The sequence below is a fragment of the Cynara cardunculus genome, assembly GCF_001531365.2.
Source record: "Cynara cardunculus var. scolymus isolate 2C chromosome LG 16, CcrdV1, whole genome shotgun sequence".
Lineage (NCBI taxonomy): Eukaryota > Viridiplantae > Streptophyta > Magnoliopsida > Asterales > Asteraceae > Cynara > Cynara cardunculus.
In genome coordinates, this window is record NC_037543.1 from 6,085,204 (window position 1) to 6,112,337 (window position 27,134).

Below are 27,134 nucleotides of genomic sequence, written 5' to 3' on the forward strand. Positions count from 1 at the left end.
AGCGAGAATTTTACCCGGTAAGTGAGAAAAAGACTTTTAAACGATAAATGTTTACCAGGTTAAGATACTTACCAAACAATCCATTTTGATAACAGAAAATATTTCATAATAAAATAAATGATATTGATGTCTGGTAAGAGCTTACAAAGCAAACGTTTGTAAACGGCCCTTAAAGTGTTATTACATGTAAACTTTAGGGACCAAACATGTAATTTACTCTATTTTTTAACAACTCCTTCCAAAGGTTTAACTCACGGACAGATCCGATCGTGGGTATTGGTATGGTAATCGAAAAACTCCGACCCGAGATTCCGGTATCTGTCAACCGTCAAAGAAAGGGTGCAGGCCACCACACGGTCCACACCATATCTTATCCAACACCATCAAATGGGATCAACTGTTTGTATATCTCCGGCAACCTTCACCGGAATTAGATTATCCTCTTCACGCAGCCGGAGCTCCAAGTCTTCAATTTCCTTTCTGTCCTTCCTTACAAACCCTAATCGTAATTTCGTATCCAAGCACATCTCTTCTCTATCATCTTCATCGATGGCTTCTTCCACTCTCCAAGTCCATGCTTCCTCCTCCACTGGTAGGCCAAATACTCTACATCTTGTTTCCATTTTGTATTAAATTCTTTCTATCTTATTGTAGATTGTTGGATTTATGATTGATTGACAAATGGAATGTTAATTTGATTGAATTGCTATATGCATCTAATGTGTTCCATCATCATAACTTGTCGACTGATTTCTATTCAATGGGATGATCGAGTTTATGAATGTGAATCCTGTGTTTACAACGACTCTTCAAAGTGATCTGTTTTCCATGATCAGTTGGTAAAGATACATTAGTTTTTGGATCAATTATACTAATACCTATGGAGTTTGTACCGATTACCATATTACTGAATTATATGCAGTTGTTAAACTTCTGTCAAATTTTTCGCTTATTTCCTCTCTCTATGTCTCTCCCATATTCTTACATTATCATTTTTATCTTTGTAGGTTACATGGTTTTATTTCTGTATTTACAAAATTACAAGTATAGAATAAGAAAAAAAAATGTAAGTTAAATAAATGTACTCTGGATATTTAGTTTTATTTCAAAAATAATTGAATAAAATATTTTCAGGCTTTTTAATCAATTTGTATCCGTCGTTTAGTGTTTAATTTTATGATGAAAAACAACCCAATACAACTCAACATGTTTCTCTAGAGAAATTTTATCAAATGTTTTTTCTTCTTCTAAGTGTGTTTATATTTCCCTTATGAAACGTTTTGAGAAAAATATAAGCAGGTTTGAGTAAAACATTTAATGAAACTTTTTTAGAAAAAAATATGTTCAATTCTAGTTGATATCTTATTAAATGTCTAGACAATCAAGTTTAAACAAAAAAGAGATCATCAAACATGATTTGGTGGCATTTGATCCCAAATTTACTGAGTGTATATCTCTCATTGCCTTTTCCAAACAAATTAAACAACCAAAGAGCATGGTAAACAGCAATTAGAGTTTGAAAACTGTTTTAGTTATATATTTTGAAAGGAGCTAAAATCTTAAGGTATTTATTTAGTTCATACTATTTGTATTCTGAAAGCCAGTCTTCATTGGATATTGTCACTTGTCATGAATCCAAACCTGGATGTCAATATGTGAAGCTTGGGTGAAACTAAGTGATGGTCCCATTCGAGCGATGTTGAAAAATATGGGTAAAGTATGTTCATTTCTCAATATAAAAATATAAGTGTTATTCATAAAATATAAATAACAAATTTAAAAAGAAAGAACCATTATATATGTAAGAGGGAACGGAGAGGAATAAATGTATAAATTTGAGAAAAAGAGACTTATGTGGTCCAAATTGCCATTGCGAGGTGTTAATTGGTGCATTTTACCCAAGCTTTTGATGTATTTTTTTAGCAAACCCAAGCTTTTGATATTGCTATATGCATTTCTCGTGATCTGACCCACTCGGGTACCAGTGTTCTAGTTGAAGAACAGAAAGTCGCATTCTTTTCCTCTCAATTTCTTCCTTCCAATTATATGTTGCATATAATGTTTCAATGATACCCACTGTTGTGAAAACCTCATAATGTATCTGAATGGTAAATGCATGCTTGCTTGCATTTGATAATATATTGCTGAGCTTCACTATGCTGTTCCATTGATGCTAAAGCTGAAAATCCAATAATACTAGCTCCTATAGTCTCACTTTAAGGCTGCTCTTTTTATTATCATATATGTGCACTTTGTTGTGTATTTAACTTATCTTTTATCCTTGATTTTACTTTTTCAATACTGACACTGTTGATACTCACCTTTTAACTCTCTTCACAAACTTGATGATGCTGAAGGTGCTGCAAGTGAAGAACTGGACAGTTCATATGCTGCCACTGTTGGAGCAAATGATTTGCTGATTGTTGGACCAGGTGTTCTTGGTCGCTTAGTCGCAGAGAAATGGCGGGAGGTGAGAAAAATGTTAAAATTTACTGTACAATCTATTATAGAACACATCGTACTTGCTGCCTGTTTGATTTACTCCATGTTGGTAGATTTTCTTGTTTAATTGGTTAAGTAACTCGGAGTCTTTTTCTTTAATTTTAGGTGGATTTAGAATTTTGAAAAGTAGCTCATGTTACACTTGTTTCAAACTATTTGCAATATGTGTTCCTCATGGATGCTGCCATTCTGCTGGCAGGAACACCCAGGGTGCCAAATTACTGGGGAGACAATCACTACTGACCACCACGAGGAGCTTATTAAAATGGGGATACATCCAACTTTGAAGGGAGTTAAAAGGGACCATAAGTTCCCTTACGTGATTTTCTGTGCCCCGCCTTCTCGAAGTTCAGACTACGCTAGCGATGTCGGGTAAGGCATGAGAACTTCCCCCTCTGAAAAGTTCTTATAGTGTTTCCTCATAACCATTGCAAGATTAGGCTGGGTTTTTTCTTTCTTTTTCATTTATGTACCTTATTAAGAATTAAAACATCTCCAGTCAGTTTCTTACAGTAGATGCTCTTACCAAGAAGTTAACAACAGAATGGCTTCATGTCTTAAACTTCGCTATTCTTTGAAAAACCTTTTTGTGTTAGTAGATTGATACATCAAAGCTTTCAGAAGATTTAAAGTTGATTTACCAGAGTATAGCATACCGCATGTGTATTTTTTCTCAATTTGATTATGCAGTCATCCTCTTTTGTTATTATGAACTCTGATTTAGTGGTGGTTGACATCAAAGAAGACAGGAATATGATTTACATCTTACTAACTTTAAAATACATCTAACATCTTATTTGGTGTCATGTTGTGTTGATCGAGTTCAAATAAATGTATTCCATCATCCTAAAAAAAAATTACAACATTTTCTGTTGTGGGATGTCTCATAATAATTGTAACATTTGCTTTTTGTGAAAAGAGTTCAAGCCAATATTACTTATTCGCCTCCTGTTATCATTTCAAATTATTGACGAAATTGATCAAGTCCAAAGGGTTCCCTTTATTTTCTCGTTATTGAAATGCAGTGTAGATGTTTAACAAGTATATATGAGCACTTCCATACCATGCACCTAGTTGAATAATGAAATTATTTTGGGACCTATGGAATAATTTGTTAGTATCAAGATAAGTTACCAAGATTTAGAAGTATTATGGAACTCTATCTAGTTTCTTCATTTTATGGCTAACAAAGTATAAATATTAGATTATGCTATGAGTTCTAGTCATATCGAGTTTAAACGCCCATTTTATTTATTCGTTTTCACATTTTTTGTTTTCCTAATTCTTTGCTGCAACATCTTTTATCTGAACCTAGTTATGTTCCTGTTCAATTGACATGATTTGTTTCATCCAAGTCTTGAAGATGGCTCCTAAACTTGATTTCTGAATTCCATTAATTGTCTTTGATGTTAAACAAACAGGGGAGCTGCATCACTATGGAATGGTGAAGGTTCTTTCTTGTTTACTTCAAGCTCAGCACCATATGATCGCTATGACAATGGAGAATGCTATGAGGTGTTGGATCTAACAAAAATATTCTGCTGCTGACAGAACCTTCTAATTCTTTGTCATTGGGTTACTTCTTTTTATTTTGCTTCTCTGAACTTCCGTTTGGCTTCAAAACATGAATTGCATTGTTCCATAAACTCTTATCTAAAGCGAACTCTTTTTCCATGTCCATTCACTAAAATTTTGTTTACTACTTTTCCCATGTCAATCACGGGATCACAGGACCTCAACCTCTCTTAACGACCTCCTCTGGGTACAAATCTTTTCTTCCATCTAGTGCATCGAAGGGTCTATGTGAGATGATTGAACCATTTCAAGCATGCTGCCTCAGCCTCAGCTTCTTAACCTCCCCCTGTATATCACCATTTCTAATCATATGCCTCAATCCCTCATTGTATGGCCACACAATCACCTGAACATTCTCATTTTTGCTGGAATCTTGTGTACGTGCGGCTTTTTCTGACAGCCAATATTTTACCACATTTGTTCTTATAGGATTTACCTATCATCTTCAACAGAACTTACCGACTACATAAGACTGTCAAAGCTTGTTGCCATTTTATCATCTTCTCTTTTTACATGATTAACCTTCTAATCTTTCTCTACGTCCTTGTGTAACATTGATCCCAAATAACAAAGATATTATTATATCTATTTCTTGCATGACCATAACTTATCACACTACAACATTGCTAGTCGCACCAAGTGTGCGATGTATTACTGTGGACCAATCTAAACCCTTAAAATTAAGATGGTTTTTCTCATCTTCCAATTTGTACGAACACCTTGCCTTGTCACTTTAACATACATGGAATAACACTCAATCCCTTTCATCGTGAGGACAAATTGTACCAGTGTTCCGACCTCTACTAATGGTTACTAAATGAAGTCACATGTACTTAAGGAAATGTTTGCAATCTCCAAAGTGCAAGCTGCTGCAGCCTAGACACCTTCTACCCATGGTTCTTTTAATCATACCTGAAACCTCAAATCGTTTCATCGTCACTGCTATCTTAGTTTAGTTTATGAGGCTCTTATCTATTATAATACCTACCCCATTCCTAGAACAATCTTTTTGTTGCATGCTGCAAGTAAAAACCCATTCTCTTGATTTGCTTAGATATTTTATCTACCAACTTAGTTTATTCAAAGCATGCATTTTTAGTCATGGGGTTGACTTGTTCCCTCAGAACCATTAGAGTTCTAAGACCCCTTGATCATTTCTCACCATACCAAGCGTCAATGTGGTGCATCACTAAGAGAAAAATGACCTAGACCTTCCTCACTTAACAAATACATCAATGTAGGGCTTACATATTTACACATGCATGTAGAACTGGAATCTGTCACTGAGGAGGCTATGACCTGCCTTGCTACCTAGTTTAAATTTTCGAAAGCAGCTCTGTTGGACTCACTACACAAGGTTCCAATGCAGCATATCACTAAAAGGTTATACACCAATCAAATTTATTTTGTCATGGGCATATACAATGGCCGCTCAGAGAGCTTGTAGCTTGAGATAGGATAGCCAAGAATGCATAGGTTGAGTTAGCTATATGCCAACTAGTGGAAGATGAATGTTTAAGTTTGTTTATTTACATGAATCCCAGTCTGTGATCTAAAAGAATATCCAGCAGCAGCTGCAGGTAGCCTGCTCTTAAGCACTAGCATAAAAGACATAACAAATGTTCATTTACCTTTCCACAATGGGACTCGTAACAAAAAGGAAGAAAAAAGCTGGTAAGGGACTCGTAACAAAAACAAGCTGATAAACATCTTATATTCTTGTACTATTATACAACAAGCAATTGACTTGGTCAGAAAATTCACGCTTACCCTGCCATTTACTGTGAGAAAACTTTGTGCTGATTTTTATTTCTTCTTATTGTTTGAGGAATCACAAAAAACAAATGATCCTTTATATGAGAAACTAGATGCTTAAAGCATGAATATTGACATTCTTGGTCACTATATATTGCCTATACCTGATCTCATCTTGATCGGGCATACAGGACAGTCCAGTAGTACCGATTGGGAAGAGTCCCAGGACAGACGTCCTTCTAAAAGCAGAGAAGATAGTACTGGATGCCGGTGGCTGTGTGGTTAGGTTGGCAGGACTTTACATATCCTTTTACACCACTTGAACTTTGGTACATTCCTGTACATCCAAAATGCATCTGTGAACCTCTATTACTCAATCCTTAACTCTTTTAGCACAAAGCAGATAGAGGAATGCACCTCTATTACTTGAAAGTTGGAACTATTGAAGCTAATGCTCATCACATCGTCAATCTCATCCATTATGAGGTGCTCTCACCTTTGTACCTGAATGGATCCAAATTTCTGTGTGATCTCATTGTATGTTCCCATTGTTTGATATATGGAGTTCTTTTTGCATCCATACAGGATGCTGCCTCTCTCTCAGTTGCAATTCTGAAAAAGAAACTACGCAATCGGCTATTTTTGGGATGTGACAATCATCCTGTGTCCAGGTTTGTTCTAATGAAGTTTCCATCTCCATACATGATTTCCATCTTTGGCCTAATATATATATTTTTTCTCAGACAAGAAGTGATGGACTTGGTTGCTAAGAGTGGAAAATTTGATCAGACGTTTGTGGGCTTTACAGGTACTTCAAAATAATGAGAATTATAGTTTTGGCAAAAGAGAGAAACTGATCACAGATCTTTGATGGGTTTTCACCTGCATATATTTTTTATCAATCACAAACCGAGTTTTTCATGACTACAATTATATCCTCTCCACCCAATTGAGGTGGGATCTCACAGGTGTATCATTTACATCTTCTTCGTCCAATTGAGATGGGATTATACAAGTCCCCAGTCATTGACTTCCAATCTGGACTTCAATTTGTTAATTTGGATAACCATAGAGCGAAATTATATAATTGATATTGTTGTTCGGGAATTTTAGACCAAGCTTATGATAAACTTTGATCACGATGAGTATGTGATTGATAAATTGTTTCGTGTGGTATGCTAGGGAAAAAACCACTATATTTTTTAGGTACATGAAGCTTAAAAATTCTTGTAAACATGATGATTGTGCAGGGACAGATGGCCTTTTGGGTAAGAAATTGAACAACTCCAGGACACGTGAGGAGATAGGATGGGAGCCGAAATATACAAGCTTTGCTCATTTTCTTGGGGTAGCCGGGTAATGTCTACCTCTTGTTTTCTTTATTTTTCTTTTTTTCTGGGCATTCACTTGGATGGTTGAATCGACATGAAGAGGCGAACCTTTTGAGAAAGTTTTATTCTTCTAATGATTTTTTGCTTGGGGGGTACAGAAGAATGGTTATGGTTACTTGTAACATAGCATGTATTCAACATTCTGTACAACTAAATTGTGCTTAACTCTGGATCTCATCAAACTAGTACTTGTTTTCCTTATTGAATCCTTTTACATTGAATCGATACAATCTCATTTGACTTGTGTTGTAATTTGAACTTCATAAGTTAATAAAATTGTTTGGGTATGAATTAAAAAATTACACTTGTCACCTTGGATAACTTTTCTTCTATCAATAACTCTTATCGTAAGGCTTTGACAATCTGTTCTGTTGCATCATATTTGTATAATAACTCCACGTAAAAACAACCACTTGCCAATAAGCATTCACATCTGTCATTGTCTCATTGATTCATTGTTATAACATAACTTCAAATATAAAATTCATAGCATGAAACCACCAAACCCCAAAATCTAAACAGCATATTTTCATGGAACAATGTTCACTAAACCAAATATCCAGAATATTACCCAACCAAAAATTGCAATGTTACAAGTTAATCAAGCCCTCTCGCCACGAATCCTTCGAGCAAGTTGAATATCCTTGGGCATTATCGTCACTCTCTTGGCATGAATCGCACACAGATTTGTGTCCTCGAAAAGTCCGACCAAATACGCCTCCGCCGCTTCCTGGAGCGCAGCCACGGCGCTACTCTGAAACCTCAGGTCGGTTTTGAAATCCTGTGCGATTTCTCTAACCAGTCTCTGGAACGGAAGCTTCCTGATCAAAAGCTCAGTGCTCTTCTGGTACTTTCTGATTTCACGGAGCGCAACCGTGCCAGGACGGAATCTGTGAGGCTTCTTCACTCCGCCGGTCGCCGGTGCCGATTTCCTGGCGGCCTTGGTGGCAAGTTGCTTCCTTGGAGCCTTTCCTCCGGTTGATTTACGTGCAGTTTGCTTCGTACGAGCCATTGCCGATGGGTTCTAGAGAATGTAGGTTTCAGATGGAAGTGAGATCGATGAATGATTCGGTGGATGCGGGAGTATTTATTTGTAAGTAGGCGCGCGAAGTTTTGAAATTTGAAATTGATTTCAGTCCGTCAATTTTTATGATGGGAATCAACGGTGGAGATGAGATGTTAAATGGAGGCAAACTGTAATCCGTGTTGTGGGAATTGTAGCGTATTGAAATCAAACACGCGTACATGACGTCTGTTGGAATCCTTCCAAAGGTCCCTGTGATATAATATTTACAAATCAAGCCCTTCAAAGTTTCAAATGCCAAAAAGGTCCCCATTCTTTTATTAACTTGTGGAAAATCGTACTTTTTTCCTTTCTATTTCATTTAGTATATCATTTACTCGTTGACTTTGTTACGTTTTAAACATATTTGACAATCATAAGCTAACATTTTTTTTATCTTATTGCAAAAGTCTCGTTTGAATAAGAGTTTTGCCACTTTTTTTCAATTATATCGTCTAATTTGTTATTAATTATAAAAAGAAATATAATACAAAAACACATTCTTAGTGCTCTCCCAAAACACAGGCTTAGGGATTGTTTGGCAGTTGCTGAATAGTTTGGTGCAGAATGATTAAAAAGCTCTCATGATATAGTGCAAAATGAAATATAATTGTTTACAACAAAATTAGGGCGTTGAATGGTTAAGGAGGGCCTAAGATGCAAAATCATTGAGAGGGTTCTAAATCTATTAAGAGGTAGACTTTATTTTTGTCAAACAAGATTCACCTCTTAATAGAACTATTAAGAGGTAAACAAACAACCCTTTAGTGTTCTCGTTGATATGTCTCAGCCGTAGAGGGCGAGTTTAATCAATGTGAGTGAAGTACTGAGTTTAAGTCTAGACATTGCTTCTCTATGCCAATTAGACACACGAGTTGATTAACCTCTCGCACAATGACTGTAGAATTAGTGTGTTTACCCAAGTCCCAAACATGGGCTTATTTGTGTATAAGTTTACCATCGTTTTTGGATTCTTGTATTATGACATAAAGGATGTTTCAACCATTTATGCTTAGAATTGAGGTTAATATACTTCACTATATCTACTGGGTCCCTGTATCAATATACTTCACTATATGGACGATAGTATTGCATCCTTTTAGGTGTATGATTCTTTGTTTGTTTCCAATTAATTTGGCTAGACGGTGTCTCCTCTTTAAAGAAAACCATGGGAACCCACATAGATATTGGTACCATTCGAGGTGATCGTTTATGGGTTTGAGTGGGCCACGGGCCGGGAGTAACATACTTTTTATGTTCAAAGGGTTTGATATAGTAAATCCAAACTTGTTTTTACAGGCTTGAGAACTTGTTCATACCTGTTCTAAAACGGATTGGACTTGCTAACGGACCTAAAAATAATGTTTTCTCCAACTAAAGAAACATAAAATATACTAATGTACACAACGTAAAAAAAATATTTTTTTTTATAAAATATGAAGTTGGATTGTTTCTCTCCAAAAATCATCACCCTTTGAAATTTGAATTCTTCAACAACAAAATATTTAACGACCTAATATTTCAAGATATCATATATATAGTATATATATTCAGGAGGTGGTTGATACTTAGCAGAGGAAGTCCAACCAAAAACAACTTATAAACTTTTTAATAAAAATATTAATTAAATTAAAGGTTTAATTGATTATTATAAACCTGTTCAGACGGGATGTCCAAATTTCTTTTTTCATTATCCAAGCCCGCCCACTAATTTAAACGGTTCCACCAAACCCGGCCATATTTTTTAAAATGGTTGTCTAAGCCCACTCTTTTTAACAGGCTAAGTCTAACGGATCATATCGTCCATGAACAACTCTAGCATCATCAAATAATAAATGATAGATATTTGTATTTAGGGAGAATACTAGTGCAAAAAAGAATTACATGATATATAATACTTTTTCACTGTTTAATCTTATGAAATTTTTTCATGAAATTGTTTTATATAATACTTTTTTTGATAAAGTTGTTTTCATATATGGTTATGAAATTGTTTCATATAATACTTAATGAAATTTTAATGAAACTGTTTCATGTATTTCTCTAAAATTAAAATGATAAAGATGATAATATCCATGATTAACACCTTCCACAATAAAAATGATTAATCAGCATCTCGTAATTACAAAAAATGAACAAAATGAAATCATGATTGGTTGAATTAGGTTTGTACGGTTTGTACAAATAACGTGTTTGCAAAATAAACTTTATCTCTCTCTCTCTCTCTCTCTATATATATATATATATATATATACTATCTTACAAACCAGATTTGAAAAAAATCTTAAAAAAACCTTAAATGCATAAAGTACTACATTTTGATGCATAAAGTTTTATAGTATTATTCACAACCTTAAAAGTCTTAAAAACAACCTTAAATGCATAAGGTACAACTTCTTTACGCATAAAGTCTTAATTATAATATCGTAAAGAGGTTGTCGAGAGAGTTTTTTTTTAAATGTTCTTGTTTGCACAAAGTTATTGGGAGAGAATTCTTGTGTAAATGTAAAGAGAAATATGAGAAGGTGAATCTTATATTTATATGTGAGATGATAGAGAAAGAAGAGAGAGGAAAATGACGTTTCGAAAAGATGTGCAATGATGAATTTGTGCACATCATCATCCTATGATTGGGTTGAAGAGTAATGGATCGTGTGTGTCAGAAGGACGCACGTGATACCATAAAATTTTTAATGACGTCATAAACATATCACAATTCATCATTCTTTTTCTTTTAAAACAAACGATCACTGAATAAGAAATTTCAGTGATAGTTTTAAGTTTCTTTTAAAACAATACAACATATGTAACTCCAACATACAGTTTGTAGATTACATCTCAAATGCAAGCTTTAATGGTGATTTTGTGATCTAATCTTCAAACAAGTATTCCATCCACAAACACCCACTTTTTTTTTTTAATCACAACAAGTATCTTGACTTGCAAAGAGAGGATTTTGCTTCCATTTGAAGCTTTTGAACAACCAACTATGAGGATATATTGAGGATTTATGGGTTTTACACCCAAAATATCTTCACAACTTTGCTTTTTAATATTTTGACGACCCTATTTTGCTTAAGAGTGCGTTTGGTACGCAGACAGGACAACACAGGACAGGACAGGTGTTCAGCGTTTGGTAATATATGACAGGACAGGACAGAACAGGACCGAACTGGTTAAAATGACCAATTTACCCCAAATGACATTTCAAGTACATAACTACATATCAGACGAAACAATAGGCAAAATCGAGTGTGTTGAGAAACAGTAGGCAAAATCCAAACAGTAGGCAAAATCGAAATATCAAGTGAAACAGTAGGCAAAATCCAAACAGTAGGCAAAATCGAAATATCAAGCGAAACAGTAGGCAAAATCGATTACCAGCTATGAAGAAGACGACGAAGATGGAGGAGACGATGGAGATGGAGGCGGAGGCCGGCTGTGAAGAATACCCAGTTCATCATTGATCAAAAATCACAATACCCGGTTCATGATTCAACTAAAAACACAAAATCAATAAAAAATCATTTCGAATTTCATCAAATAGAACAAACCCCAGTTCGTGAAATCCAAATAGAACACATAAAAAATCGAGAGAAATTGACCGTGCATTTGTTCTTGGATGTTGTGAAGAAATTGATGGAGATGGAGGTCTCTTGTGAAGAAATCGATGGAGATGGAGATCGATGGAGATGGAGGTGGACTGTGAAGAAATCGATGGAGATGAACGTCTACTGTGAAGAAATCAATGGAGATGGGTATTAGGTTTAGGGTATATTTGTCAAATATGTCTTGTTCCACTTAGTTCCAGGGGGTGAGGGTGAACAGGCTTGTCCCATACGTGTTCCACTTAGTTCCACTTAGAAACACACCAAACATGGGACAAGTGTGTCATGTCTTGTCCCAACCTGTTCCACATACCAAACGCACCATAAATGGCAAAATGCTCCCAAATTTAGTACATACGTCTATTGGTTTATCATAAAAACACATTACAACCCATAATGATTAAATTTGCTGAAAACACGAACTTTACATGCTATAAATTAACAAGACATACCTAATGCTTAATAAATTATTTTTTATAATTTTCAGTTAAATATTTTACAGTGTAATAGTAACAAATATTTTCGTTTTGGTCAATTTATTAAGTTTATGAATTATTTAGAAAAACCATGTGGACTGAATGCATTTTCTTTCGAATTAAAAATTCATTTTTCTTTTACATTTTACTAATCAATATTAAAGAAAGATTCATATGTTACTTTTTGAAATTCGACTTGTCACACGGCTATGCTGTTAATGCAGAGTTGAATTGGGTTAGTTTTCAAAGCTGGTTTGGATGAATTTCATTAGTTAAATTGATTCACGTAAAAAATGCAATATAAATTTTTAAAAACTTTTCAGATTTATTAGAGTTTCTGCAACCGCACGAAAAAAGAGATTTTCAAAACATTACAAGCCCACCACTACTTTAGCGAATGGTTGGAATTGAACAATTTTTTAGTGTTTGATAATCCATGATGAATGACCATCTAACCAAACTTATCAAGCGTCAAAAGATCCCTTAAAGATTCAAGATGACCCAATTACAAGATCAAGATCGAAACTAATCAAAGAAGCTTTGATGAGCTTAGTTGCGAAGACTCAAACAAATGCATTAAAGTCCAATGAAGATGCATGTAATGCACGATATTATGCTTACTGGAGCTTTAGATAATTGAAGGAGTTAAAAAAAAGCATTTGTGTTGAAGATTGCAAGTTTTTGGGCTACTTCAAAGAATAAAACCATTAACCATTATTTTGAAGCCAAAATTGAACTATTTCTTTTGTTCGAAATATTTAATTAAAAATCATATATATATATTTAATTAATTTTGATTGTTTATTTACAAGAATATCTTCAATAAATTATATAAAATAAAAAAATTATATTTTTAATAATTTTTGTTATATAATAAAAAAAATTCAAATCGTAACAAACATTAAATATGTTTCCACCATTGAGATTTGAGACAGACACAAACCAGAAGCAATCTTTATTCGTGCCCAAAACAAATTTCAAAAATCCAATGGCGGGTGTCCACCGCGCCGCCGCCGTTGCCATCCCTTCCTCCTCCGTCACACCGACAACCTCCGCTTCTCCAATCCCCGGTAAATCATTCGTCTTAGTTTCTTCTCTTTCCTCATCGTTTCCGTCAAGACGAAGAAGAACCAACCATCTACGTCAAAAGATTCTCAAAACCCTAGAAAACAAACCTTATCCCGACCCTTCTAATCCCGATTTTCCCCGAAAACTCCCGACAACTTCCATAGACGAAACGGTGCAACAGCAGCTTGCTGAAGCCGACCAACTTTCAGTATCGGAAACCACTGGATTTGTCGATGGCATTGTGGCCCAGTTTTCACCTAGGTCATTCGTTAAAATCGGGTTCTTTCTGGTTGGGGCTTTCATTTTGCAGACGATTTGCGCGGTAATGATATTTGGATCAAATGATTTAGAGGGTGAAGATGGAAATTTGAATGGTGACGATTTCAAGCAACCTAGGGTTCTAGATAGAACCAATGAATCGAAATCAAATTCATTGTTGAGCAAGAATCGAAATTTAATCGAGACCAAAGATGGTGGGATGGTTTTGGTTGATGAGTCCGAAATGGATAACAAGATTACTGAAATTAAAGAAATGGCAAGGGAAGCTCGAAATCTGGAGGCAAAGAAAAAAGGGTTAGTGGAAGAAGGAGATGATGATATTGATTATGATTTAATTGATAAAAAACTTAAGGAGAAAGAGGTGGATGGTCGATTAATGAAGTTGCGAAAAAGTTTAGAAGGTAATTACGAGAAGTTGCCCCCTAAGTTTCCAACCAAAGAAAGTGATATTAGGAACAATGGTGAAAAGGGTACTTCGGCTGCAGAAGAAGCATTTGGTTCATTGATGTTCAAAAAGAAGTATAAATACAAAAGCCCATCGATTGATTCAGGGGATAAACCAAAGGGATTTCATGGAGAAGATCATAATGTTGCTAATGGAACATTGATCAATGGTATTAGTAGTGATAATGGGGTTGATATATCAGATAGCAATGAGCAGATAGATGTCCCAAATGGTGAGGGATCGGAAATTAAAGTGCAAAAACCAATAGATGAATCTATACCCTTCAGTGAGCCAGAAAATAAGTCGGTGGAGAGGAGTGAAAGAGCAGAACCAAGAGTATCTAAGACTGAATCGATAGCTGGTATGTTCAAAATACAGTTCTTTATGGCAGCATATGATTGTCATTTTGTTAGTATGACTGAGTTTGAATTATGATGTCTGTCTCAAGAAGCAATATACAAGGTTATTCATTTCTAGGTGTTTTTAGTCATGTCACTAGAAAAACGGACTTAAAGTCAAACATACCCAGTAAATCCCATGTAGAGGTAGGTCTAGGATGTAGAGAGACTGTTTCTGTAAGATCCCTGATTTGCAAAACAAAAATTTAAAGAAACAAGAGAGCAAAGTTCAGGTGAGTGTGTGTGCAAATAAGCAAGTAAACAAAAAAATGCAGCAGAGAAACATGTGTGGAAATAGGTTAAAACAAACAAAGAAACACAATGCACAATACTGATATTACTGGTACAAGAAGAAAAACTAAGGGTTGTTTGGTGTGACTTAATGTTTTAGGGATTTGGAATTTGTGAAAGGATTTGTTAAAATAAGTTAAATTGCCTTTTTATTAATTGATTATTACAAAACTAGTGCTTTTAACATATTGTAAACACATTATTACAAACAAATCCTATGAAATCCCACCAAATTCCACCCACCCCCATGGGATTTAGATATCCCATGTTTGTGGGATTTTATTGAAATCACAGGATTTCAATTCGAGACTTTCCTTTAAACCAGAAGTAGGATTGGAATTTGAATCCAATTCCAAATCTCGCAAACCAAACGGGGCCGAAGAGTGTACAGAAAACATGTCATAACAATAGTAGAAAAGCAGGCTTATTGGGAAGGAAAGTGATATAACTCTTTCAACAGTACAGATAGAGATTTCTTTCAGACCATTTTAGGAGTTGAGATTTGTAGACTTCTTTGGTCTTGCAGCTGTGAAGTGTGCGTTAATGTGATTTACTGAAGAGATTTTTATATTTGTTTTTGTGATATAGGTTCCTCAAAGGAGCCAAAATATGATAAGCAAGCAGGTAGAGCCGCAAAGTACGGGAAATCAAGCAACCTGGAAGCAAGGAAACCTCGAGGCTTTGGTAAAGAAAGTCAGAGCGATAATGCAACATCTTCCAAGCACAATGGCAGTTTAAAGGGCAAAAAAGGTGGAAACGGGAAATCTGCCAAACATCTTGGGGATATGAAATCTAGTACCCAGACCGACTTTTGGTGGACTAGTCTCCCTTATGTTCTGGTATGTAATTTGTTGTGCTTGATTATAAACCAGATGTTGAGCTGCCTATTAGACGCTAATCTCAGCTTTTCTTCCTGTATTGAGTAGTTGTCAGTGTTGTGCTCTTTGTGCTTTCTTGATTGTTTTAACCTACTTTCATCACTTCTGTTTCTGCTACCTTGCCTTGTCTTGTCTGTTTAAATGTACACTTTGTTTGATTGCACATACTCTTTTGTTTATTATAATTTTTTTGTTTTACAAACCCGGGATCTTCACTAAAATAACCTCTACCCCAAGATCCTACATGTGTGAGATTTACTGGGTTTGTTTGGTTTGAATTTTAGATGTTAACTTTCATATATTAACAACTTGATTTGAACAATTGCTTTGGCCTAGCGGTATGTGAGCCTTTGGCGTCCTAGGAGGTCAAGGGTTCAAACCTCACCAGGAGTGTGGGTGAGTTTATTTGTTCTATTTGCGGTATATAGATATTGTATACTTTAAAAAAAAGAAGATTTGACATCATAAATATGAATATAAGGATGTCCATTTTAAGTTATCATGGAAGGCTGTGGCCGAAAGTTTAACTGTCAAATGTCATGCATAAACGTTAAGTAGGTTCACTGGTTTCATTGTCGGTCACTCTGATTTATGTGTTTCTGTTGAAGCTGTAAAGGTTAAAGAACATGATGGTTCTTGGGTGTCTCTTAACATTTTCTTTATCAGGCTGTCCTCATGCAAAGAGGTGGTGATGGTGAAGAATCGGAAGGACTATTTACTTTAAGAAGCACTCTTGAAACTAAGAGCGGGTTATCTCACACTGTTGCTTTTGAAGATCGTGGTGATGCTACAAACTTCAGTTATCTTCTGGAATCCTTCTTCGAAGATCTTGGTGACTTCAGTACCAGCATCATACCAATACCAACAAATGTGAGTTCTAAAATATAATTGATCGAAATGAACTTGGAATCTGAAGTTCAATAATTTCAGGTTTTACAAACTGGGGATCCAAAGTTCAATGATTTGGATTTTTACATCTTCATTGATTGAAATGAATTGGAGGGGTAAAATGGTAATTTACATCATTCAAACGGTTCATTGAGGAGCATAGAAAACAATTAGCAATTGATCTTTAACCAGACAAGATAGCTTAATCCAGACATGACTTAATAGAAACAAACAAACAGATAATCTAAATCTTGCAGAACTTGACTTGATTCATGGATGCTTTCAATCATTCATGGCTTCAATTAACATGTTATACTTGATTAGTTGGTGTATGAGATGAATGACAGTGGAAAAATATTGAACCTCTCTTTCAGGAGCTTAAAGAGGCAATCAAATCACAGATCATGAAAGTAGTTGTGGTGAAGAAAGGACAACTGCAGCTTTACATTGGTCAACCACTTACGGATGTCGAGTCAGCATTGCGTAAATTGATTGAAGAAAATGACAGACTCTAAATAACACGTCGACATGTGATGTGGCCTATTTGTTCAATTTTTTGTTCTGTTTTCAAGATTTTGGGAGAATTTCCCATTGAAATGCCATTTGTAATCTTTATGTTATATTGCATATGCTTGTACTGTACAAATGGTTTCAAATCAAAGTAGTTTTCAGCAACCCTCTTCATGTTGATTTAAGCTGTTCACATTTATAGGTCATTTGTTCACTTTTTGTTCTGTTTTTAAGATCATGCCGTGTTCTTGAATTTGGGGAGAAAAGAAAGGTATCAAACCAATAATAAGATGAATTGAACTTTCTTTCTGAAACAGATGAAACTAGTTTTCCTAAAGAACAAACCCCTCTTTACAGATAAGAGAGGCAGTTTGCAACAACTAAACAAGTAAAGCCATCTTCATCAGCATGATGATGGTCTTCCCTACTATGAATCACCACACACAAAACCAAAAAACAAAAAGCTCTACTGAGATGCAACAAGTTTGGCCATGGCCAATGCATCAATGGCTGACAAATTTGACTGGCAAAATTTTTGCCATTTCTCCTGCTGCTTCTCCTCTTCTTTGCTCTCATCTTCCTCCTCCATAACCGCACTGTAAATCAACAACACAATGCTTCGAGCCGCCTCTCGTGCTTCAGGGAGTCTATCTTTCAACAATTCAGCCGACATTTGTACTAACGAAACCAATCCGTAATCTCTCAACTCTTCCATTTCCTAAAAATCATATCTCAAATTAGATTAAACCAAACCAAACTGACTTCTACCCAAAATACAGAGCAATTGTTTATGTGAAACAACAGTACACCAAAAGGAGAGTGATTTCACATACCATCTTTGAGACACAACGAGAGATTGAAACAGCAGCTTTGGCTCTAACTCTCATGTTTCCATGGTTGACATATCCTTTGAGCTTCTGAAGCAAAGGGATGGGTGTTGTGGACACCACCATTGTGTTCAATGATCTCTCTGCTTCTTCACACACAAACTTTTTATCTTGAGAAGCTTTCAGTAGCAACTGGAGAATCTGTAAAGTATTCACCATATCCAATCAACAACTAAATTCTCAATCATTTCTTCTTATAAAAACTAATAAATCATTTATCATGCATGTAACATACCATGTGGTTAACTGCATCTGAGGTGGTGGACTCAAGCAACTTATCACCATAGGATTTGAAAAGATCAGAGGAAGCCATGATCGATGTCTTGATTAAAGCACTTCTTGGATTCTTCATTGCCTTCACTAATATCAACAAAACCTTTTCCCTGGATGATTACAGAATCACATTTATTAGAAAACCCCACGATTTTTCTGCTACGAAATTACAGAAAACTATCTGGTTTAAATAAAAATGTGGTAGAAGAACTCAGATTCCAAATGAACAAATTCAAACTTGAAAAGGATCTTTCTGATTATAGAATCATGAGGGGCAAGAGGATTTACATACAAGATTGGAAGTAATAGAGTGGAGTGATACAACGCCATCCGCCTAACATCGTTCAATGAATCACAAATCTTCAGCCAATCTTTGGATTCCAGTCCTTCAATCAGGCTCTGAGTTCCCCAAAATCAAAATTCAAATCAATATAAGCAAAATCACAAATAGGTATTGAAGGAATCACACAGAAAGACTCGTGCTTACTTACCTGGAACTTAACATCGGCATCTGAAATGGGCTTCAGATCTTCAGATGATATATAATCAATGGAGTCAACAACAGGAGTTACAGAAGCCAAAGGGGCTATATTTTCGTCATTTGCAGTCGGGTCTGCAAGCTGTTTAGGTTTAGCAATTGAATTCGAAACTTTCAGATTCTTTTTGGGGCGTTCTGGGGACAAGGGCAAGGTGTTATCAAGAGGTCTAAGCGCCATTGATGAGTTGAAGAAAGAGAGAAATTGAAGACTGTAGATGTTAGAGAGAGAGAGAGAGAGGAAGAAGGGCTTGTTCGAGGATGAATGTGAGATTGAATGAGGAAGAGGGAGATTATGTTAAAGTGGAAATTGGGGGAAAGGGCTTAAATTTTGAAATGAAATAAACGTTGGAAGAAAAAGGGGGATGATTTCGTAACGGTCATATTTTCAGAGTTATGTTGGTGGGTAATGATTGAAAATTTGGAATCATAGATGGAGGGGGGCCCAGTGGGCCGGCCCACAACATCCGTACTCATTTTGAAAAACATATAACAGTAAATTACAAATTTTGTGACGTTACACCTTTTACTCCTTTAATATCCCTAAAATAAAAATCACTACAAGGGCTTGTTTGTTCATCTCGTAATAGTTTCAGTAATATATACCATCTGAATCGTTAAGAGGTGGATCTTGTTTGACAAAAAAAAATCTGCTTCTTAATGGTTTTAAAACTCTCTGAATGATTTTGTATCTCAGGCATCTCTTAACCATTCAACATCCTAATTTCATTATATATATATATTAAATTATAAAGCATTTTGACAAAAAACTATTAAAAACTATTTTTTATGCATGAATTACTGTTTATTGATGCATATTACTTAAATTTAAGATTACAAGTAAATTATGCGTAAGTACAACTTATTAAAGCTTCATGTTTGAATTCGTGTCACGAACTGAGGATAAACATAATCAAATAGAGGATAAACATCTCATTTTAAAATATAAAAAATCTAAAATATAATTAAGATAATTATTTATTATCTTATAAAAAATTATATTATTAAACTAAATATAAAATTACTTCATTATTAAACCTAAATTAAATTATAATAAAAAAGTTGAATTAAAAAATTACACAAAAAATGATGAATTTTAAATAGTTAATTTGATACCAATATCGATATTTTTGTCAAATTCTTATGATATCTTTAAATTTATATATTATTCAAAAATAAAAACATTATCATTTTTTCAAAATCATATAAGACCATATTATAACATCAACCGAGATAAAGAATATAACGAAATATTAAAATCAAAATGTATCTCGCTGCATTGCGCGAGTACCCTTCTAGTAAACATGCAAATACATGCTCAAAAAACATGATTAATTTAAAAGCACATCATTGATTGGGACAAATCATTTTCAATATAAACCATATCGTTTATATTTCCAAAAAGTCTCATAACACAATAATATACATTTATCATCAAATAATCTTTATTTAAATAATAAATTATCAAAAGGACCCACACTTATGATTTATTTATCAAAATGTCCAAAAATCAAATATAAACATTTTACATGATTTATAAAACCAAATACACCAAATATGCAAAACTCACTAAATAACCCACACATTTGATAAGTAGCAAGTATAACATGTTAATACTTCAAAATGGACATTTTTGGCATGTACATAGTTTTCACAAAGCAACCTGAATTCACCTTGTTAGATTTAGGCTAAATCTAGGTTTTACCCCAATCTTGAGTTTCATTTGGTGAAGAGATGAAATCCTCAAACTACAACTCCAAATATATGGTGCAAAGCTCTTAATAACACTTCATTTTATTCCAAAACATGCACAACAGAGAACCAAAGATAGAATGAGAGTTGTTAGTGCAAAAGGACCAAACCCTAGATTCAAAAGACAAAGATGTGATTTATTTTCAACTTCTATGAACTCTAAAATCATCAAAGAATCATTAATAATCATCGTTCCCATCTTGAAGATCTAAAAAACGAATCTATAGCAAAAAGAACTGTCCAAAACGGAGTAGAAATGAAGAAGTTATGGCTAGAATGAGGAAAACCCTGATTTTCGTTTTTTTTTGTGCAGGTCAGGCCTCCACGCTAGTTTCACCGTTAGTTTAAACTAGCGTACAAACTAGCCCGAGAATTTTAATGTCTGGTGTTAGTCTCACCGCTAGTTTAAACTAGCGCTGAAACTAGCTCGAGCCGAAAATCCTGGCGCTAGTTTTAAGGTGAGTTTAACTCACTTGACAACTAGCTTGGCAGTGTATTATGTTTTTAAGTTGACTTGCAACATCTCGACTGATCGAACTTACATGGGAGGTCTCTTAATGCCTCAGATGACCTCCAACACAACTTTTCTTCATCTCAAATCTACCATGACTCTTGATTCAAAAGTCACGAACATTCAGTAATAGCTGGACACTGAATGACTTGTTAAAACAAATCTATACTCTTAAACAATTAAGCAAAAAAAATACAAGTGTTACATTTATTATTGTGACTTGATATAAAACTAGTTATCTAAAACTAATTAGTTGACCATAAATAATCAAATATTCATTAAATATTTATTAATTCAAATATTAAAAATTGATTATTGTAATTTCACTCCTGAAATAAAAGTAATTATAAAAGGTAAAATAAAATGACATTTTACCACTTTCATGAAAGATTTTTAGGGGCCGTTTACTAAGTACTTACTTGGTAAATGTTTACCAGATAAATTTTCTCATTGGATGAATATGAGAAGGGTCAAAAATCTTACTGGGTAAGAGCGACGAGAAGGATGAAGAGTCTTACCGGTAAGTGAAGATGACGACTCTTACCCAGGTAAGTGCTTACCAAGTAAATTGATGTATTCTATATGTTTTAATGTACTAAAATCTTATGTATCAAAATAAATTATAGTGTTGATTCTTATCAATAAACGCATATTGGATAAGCATTTGAATAAACGGCCCCTTATTATTATTTCATAATATGTTTCCCTTTTTTTCCTAAAAAAACAAGGTTTATTGTTTGTATGATTATTACAACTTCAGACAAGACAAACATTAGCCATTGTGACTTGTTTTTTGTCACAACTAATTATTTGATTCTCAAACAAACAATCTCAACCATCCGATTTTATTTTAGTTATTTAATATTATATAAAACTAGTGTTGCAACCGTACGTTGCGTGGTGACGATAATATCATCTTCAAAAGAAATGCTATGGACTAAAATTTGAAGTCATCTTCTAAACAAATTTTAGGAAAATGTATGTGACAACTACTCATTAACATTAAAAGTTTTAAGAGAAGTTGACAACAATCTTAGAACTGTATGCTAATTTAAGTTCTCTAACTATGCTCGAGAACGCTGTTGCAATGTACTCTACAAATATTTGACTAACATTAGTAGTTTGTTTAACTTAAAATCACAGTTTTAATTGAAATTTCATCTAAGGTGACAAAGTCAAGATTTTAATTTTTATAACAAATTTAACTGAAATCTCATTTGAAGTTATGCAAAAAAACATTCTATAATATTAGTGAAAATTTAAGCGGTGTGTAAACTGTAGCAACAGTAGTGGAAGCTTAAGACGATGCATGAAAAATCACATCACAAAACTAAGATAATGAATGTTCCCCCATAAAACAATAAAATTAATATCAAGTGGGGTCGATGACCAACATATCAGATATTAAACTGACAAAAACAAATATTACACTTTACCGTAACATTCTATACTATTTTAATTGTAAATTAGAGAGGTACATCAAGCCTTGATAGTAGTAACACAAGACGACAGATAAATAACTACATCACCAAGTAATATAATGGGCATTCCCATATAAAAATAAAATACCAAGTAAGCTGAAGAATCATGTATTAGATATCAAACTGAGAATATAAATTATACTTGATCTAAATAAAAAACCTAAGATTCATGACAGATATATAAACTAAAAACAGGTATCATATTTGATCTTAAGCAAAAGATTGAGATTCTAGAAAAATATGTTTGTTCCATTGTTAGTCATTTCTTTTTGTAGCAATCCATCTCTTGCCACTTTCATTCCATCATCCAATGCAGGATGCAAACAATATTGACAAAAAATTTTACTTTTTTCATTTTGTATCCACCTCCCACATGTTTCTTTCATTATTTGATCTAATGTGGGATGCAAACAATAATGTGAGAAAAATGATTTATAATGCTTAGAAATTGTCACCAGATTATCCATGTTTATTGCTTTTACATGGATAAAGATATAAAAATATAGATTATAGATATATAAATATTGTTTTTACAACTATAACTTATACCAATTTTATAGTGTTGATTTATTGTCAACTTTATGTTATTTTTTATATTAGTTTTTGGTATTTTTTTTTTTATAAAAGATGGTAGTACAAAAATAGTTGCACAAACTCTCTTAGTTTTGAAAGATATTTAACTCCTTTTAAATATTCACTTATTTTGTATTATTTGGTTGGTTTTGATTTCAATCTTGGTTATATATTTTGTATTATTTGTTTTGTTCCTCCTTTAATATATTATATTGATATTGACATTAAAGGCTGATTGACATCAAATACATTTTTTCTTTCTTTCAGATACTTACATCCATATTTGAATATATCACATTCTCATGGATTTGTGGCAATACCTTAACATGTTGTTTCTTTATACATAGGTTTATTTTATTTTACTTATAATTATATAATCAAGTCTAGTTATAATAAATATAATTGTAGATTCAATTTCAGTTATAACAAATTAAAACAATCAATAAATTGTTCGTTATATTATTTTAAAGTTTTTAATTCAACTTTATAATATAAAATATATAGTAAATTCATATCATTACCTTTGCTAATTATTTTAAAGTCAACTGATATAAACAATTTTTAATATGAATAAATTTTTTGCAAAAATAGAGGAAAGTTAAAATGAATCAACTCTATTACTTAATACAAAAATATTCTGTAAATTACGTATATAAACATTTTTTTTTCGCAAAAAGAGGGTTGACCAAATTGAGCCAACCTCATGATTTGGCATAAAAGTACCCATTATTCTTTCATATATTGACACCATACTTCCAATTTTGCATATACTCACCAAATGAGATGATGAAAATCAATCACCTTCCATATTAAAAAAATACGCAATCCTCATTTTGTCACATCACTTACTTTTGGTTTCTCTTTTATCGTTCAAAATATGAATGTTCATTGGGGTTTTTTTCGGATTTTTTTCCACTATTTTACCACTTTAACTAGTTGTACAAGTCATAAGAATGTATCCAACATGTTTTATAAAAGTTCAAGAAGTTATTTAACATGTTTTGGATTGTTCAAGGACTTATTTGTTCCAAAAATTGTCCAAGGAGTTATTTAACATTTTTTGGAATGTCCAATGACTTATTTGTTCCAAAAATTGTCTAAGGACTTATTTAACATATTTTGGAATGTCCAAGGACTTATTTGTTTCAAAAAATTGTCCAAGGACTTATTTAACATGTTTTGGAATGTCTAATGACTTATTTGTTCCAAAAAAAGTCCAAGGACTTAATCATTCCAAACAAGAAAGTTCATTGGTTTTTATTGTACTTTTCCCTTAAGGAATTTGATATTTCAAAATTAAATAATCTTAACGAGTTTTTTACATCCCGCTGTATTGCGCTGGTAGACAACTAGTTATATTATAAAGCAGATTTGATAAAAGTCCTAAAAACAACATTAAATGCATAAGATACTGTTTCTTTATGTATAAAGTCTTAATTACGAGTCATTTATGCATATGGTATGACTTAATAATGTTTCACCTTTTACAACTCGTACTTTTAAGTTTTATCTTTCTCGTATTTAGTTTTGTTCCCAATAGACATTGAAAATTTAAACCATCTACCCCTTTCAAATTTTGACCCTTTATGTTCTCAAGATTTTCATCTTACCATCAAAAACTCTGTTATCATTTCAAATGTAAATCATATTTTCATAATTCACGATTGATTTTTTTCAATCACCTCTATTGGCCCAGCTACATTCTTTCTTGCCTCTACCGTTCTCGCCGTCTCTCCTCCGGTCGCACCGACACCCTTACAACTTCCATACGTTTTTATACTTGTATACATGTCTTCATTTGGCTTTTCATTTACTACAAGAGTTGAGCTAACTGCTTATTTTAAAGGTTGACATTTCGGAGCTCCGAATCTACATTTACAGTATTTGTATACATTAACAAACACATTTGTTTTTAAGGGTTTCTTTGATTCGAGATGAGTTGTGATTGTGGTCAAGTATCTTGCTACACCGCTCGAGTCATTCGGGTTATAAATAAAGGTTTATGAATAAATGTAGAACCTACTAACATCAACATTTTGGATGAATGTATATTTGAATCTAAATTAGATACAAACGTAGTAGGTTTTGTACAAGAAATTTGATATCTCAAAATTGAATAATCTTAATGAGCTTTTTACATCCCGCTGCATTGCACAGATAGATAACTAGTATATATATATATATATATATATATATATATATATATATATATATATTTTGATGATTGTAAACATAATTCATTTTTATTTTTATATAATAAGATTTGTTTTAAGATAACCTTATAAGTCAAGCATCATGAGTTGACACAATTAATCTCATATTTCTTTCTTAAACATACCTCCTTATTCCAGTCTTTCAATCTTTTACCAATGTGGATATCTCAAACTCACCAGGGACGTTTCAATTTTTTTGGAGGCCCTGCTACATCCAAAACTTTTGATTATATTGCATAAATGAGATGATAGAGAATATATGTTAAGAATAAAAATGGGCTAAACATAAAACGATTAACAATCTGAAACTAAACCTAAACCATTAATGATATGAACCTAAAACCAAATCATTAATGGTTTGAACCTAAATAATTTCGGCTATAATTTTACATTAGGTCGATAAAAAGACCCTAAACGTGTAAATTTGGGTCCCAAAGTTTCGGGAGCCCTATTCAAAATCTCACATTTAACATGCTAAGGACGACCCTAAAACTCAACATCATGAGTTGACACAATTAATCTCAATTTTATTTTTTATACACACATCCTTATTCCAATATTTCAATCTCTTATCAATGTGAGATATCCCAAACTCAACCATAATTCACCAACACCTCAATACTCAATTCTTATGATGTCACCTTAATACTCTTGGTTTTTCCTTTTATATATATATATATATATATATATATATATAGTGATTCAAGACCTGCACTCATACACTATTAAACTTCTAGCTATTCAAGTTTAAAAGGTAAATGGACGACTGCTCGAATACTACGAGTGATACAGTTGTGCCGAAGTTGTACCTTGTCGATGGACTTTGCTATACTCGGGGCATGCAATAATATATGTAGATAACATTATTTGTTGAGTCCTTAAATGTTGCCTCAATGGTATGATGATAGGAATCTGGAAAGAAGGCTAAGGTTCAAGCTCATTCATTATGACCGCATAATCCGTATGGTGAATACACCCTTTTTTGTTGTTAAGAGTGATTAATTGAAATGAAACTTTTACTGAGATTGTGTCAAGTATCTAATAGATCCGGGGGGAATTGAAATGTTAGTGTTTCATAACCCATATCTGAATACGGGTAATTTTAGGTTTATGAATTTTTTAGTTTTTTCTATTGATTTGGGTTTGCGATTTTATGTTTTTAATTTGGATCAAAGACTGTTTTTATTGTGATTCAAGGTTTTGATTTGATATTTCCCCCATTCAAATGCTTTGTTATTGTTTTCTTTTTAACAATTTGTAAAGACTTTTACGTGTTCTTGATGCTGTAGTTTGCTGCCAACATTGGTTAAATGAAAAAAGACATCTGGGTGGATTTTGGTACTTTATTTTTAAATATTGAATGAAATTTTAGCAGATACTTAGCTGTCAAAATTTAAAAAATATACATTTGCTACGTCAGAATTACCAACACCACATTATCATTTGCAAATCACCAGGTCATCGAAACCCTAAAATGTTCCCAACGTCTGCTTTTATACCTAAAATTGAGATTTTAAAAGTTGGCTCCTAAAATAAAATTAAATGCAAAGATCCAATTTACACTTTTAAAAACATTGATTTTATTACTTCAAAAGGAACATTAATTTTAATACTTAATGTCTATCTATAATATATTATACAATATTTGACAAAAATTCTTAAAAACTATTTTTATGCACGAAGTACTGTTTATTGATGCATATTACTTAAAATTCAAGATTACAAGTAATTTTGCGTAAGTACAACTTATTAAAGCTTTATTTTTAAATTCGTGTAACTAAC

At 33.4% G+C, this 27,134-nt stretch overlaps 4 protein-coding genes and 1 pseudogene across 4 annotated transcripts; 2 read left to right on the plus strand and 3 right to left on the minus strand.

Annotated features, from left to right (window-relative positions):
- The first annotated feature begins 273 nt into the window (after nucleotides 1–273).
- On the plus strand, nucleotides 274–7,467 carry LOC112529863. The gene is made up of 9 exons (XM_025141287.1): nucleotides 274–592; nucleotides 2,358–2,470; nucleotides 2,702–2,874; nucleotides 3,924–4,017; nucleotides 6,024–6,134; nucleotides 6,229–6,318; nucleotides 6,418–6,503; nucleotides 6,576–6,640; nucleotides 7,083–7,467. The coding sequence occupies exons 1-9, from the start codon at nucleotides 388–390 to the stop codon at nucleotides 7,190–7,192; spliced, it is 1,047 nt and encodes a 348-aa protein (XP_024997055.1). The 5' UTR covers nucleotides 274–387; the 3' UTR covers nucleotides 7,193–7,467.
- A 220-nt stretch (nucleotides 7,468–7,687) lies between these two features.
- Nucleotides 7,688–8,266, minus strand: LOC112529305 (histone H3.2). The gene has a single exon (XM_025140527.1). It carries the CDS (start codon nucleotides 8,233–8,235, stop codon nucleotides 7,825–7,827), a length of 411 nt encoding a protein of 136 aa, XP_024996295.1. The 5' UTR covers nucleotides 8,236–8,266; the 3' UTR covers nucleotides 7,688–7,824.
- Nucleotides 8,267–13,358: 5,092 nt separating this feature from the next.
- On the plus strand, nucleotides 13,359–17,305 carry LOC112529642. The gene is made up of 4 exons (XM_025140982.1): nucleotides 13,359–14,523; nucleotides 15,440–15,690; nucleotides 16,396–16,599; nucleotides 16,992–17,305. Exons 1-4 carry the CDS (start codon nucleotides 13,359–13,361, stop codon nucleotides 17,130–17,132), a joined length of 1,761 nt encoding a protein of 586 aa, XP_024996750.1. The 3' UTR covers nucleotides 17,133–17,305.
- A 108-nt stretch (nucleotides 17,306–17,413) lies between these two features.
- On the minus strand, nucleotides 17,414–19,081 carry LOC112529747 (TOG array regulator of axonemal microtubules protein 1). Its single transcript, XM_025141134.1, has 5 exons — nucleotides 18,779–19,081; nucleotides 18,580–18,686; nucleotides 18,250–18,397; nucleotides 17,961–18,155; nucleotides 17,414–17,845 (listed from the first exon to the last, which is right to left on the minus strand). Exons 1-5 carry the CDS (start codon nucleotides 19,001–19,003, stop codon nucleotides 17,594–17,596), a joined length of 927 nt encoding a protein of 308 aa, XP_024996902.1. The 5' UTR covers nucleotides 19,004–19,081; the 3' UTR covers nucleotides 17,414–17,593.
- Nucleotides 19,082–22,350: 3,269 nt separating this feature from the next.
- Nucleotides 22,351–22,530, minus strand: LOC112499750 (annotated as a pseudogene).
- Between the last annotated feature and the right edge of the window lie 4,604 nt (nucleotides 22,531–27,134).

Bases quoted from the DNA above. Each gene is read 5' to 3' on its own strand.
- LOC112529863 (XM_025141287.1), top strand. From the start codon at position 388: ATGGGATCAACTGTTTGTATATCTCCGGCAACCTTCACCGGAATTAGA. The intron at 6,135-6,228 runs ATATCCTTTTAC...CTCTTTTAGCAC, and splicing joins TTAGGTTGGCAGGACTTTAC to AAAGCAGATAGAGGAATGCA. The intron at 6,641-7,082 runs GTACTTCAAAAT...ATGATTGTGCAG, and splicing joins GACGTTTGTGGGCTTTACAG to GGACAGATGGCCTTTTGGGT.
- LOC112529305 (XM_025140527.1), bottom strand. From the start codon at position 8,235: ATGGCTCGTACGAAGCAAACTGCACGTAAATCAACCGGAGGAAAGGCT.
- LOC112529642 (XM_025140982.1), top strand. From the start codon at position 13,359: ATGGCGGGTGTCCACCGCGCCGCCGCCGTTGCCATCCCTTCCTCCTCC. The intron at 14,524-15,439 runs GTATGTTCAAAA...TTTGTGATATAG, and splicing joins TAAGACTGAATCGATAGCTG to GTTCCTCAAAGGAGCCAAAA. The intron at 16,600-16,991 runs GTGAGTTCTAAA...CCTCTCTTTCAG, and splicing joins TCATACCAATACCAACAAAT to GAGCTTAAAGAGGCAATCAA.
- LOC112529747 (XM_025141134.1), bottom strand. From the start codon at position 19,003: ATGGCGCTTAGACCTCTTGATAACACCTTGCCCTTGTCCCCAGAACGC. The intron at 18,687-18,778 runs GTAAGTAAGCAC...TGGGGAACTCAG, and splicing joins ATGCCGATGTTAAGTTCCAG to AGCCTGATTGAAGGACTGGA. The intron at 17,846-17,960 runs GTATGTGAAATC...TATGATTTTTAG, and splicing joins CTCGTTGTGTCTCAAAGATG to GAAATGGAAGAGTTGAGAGA.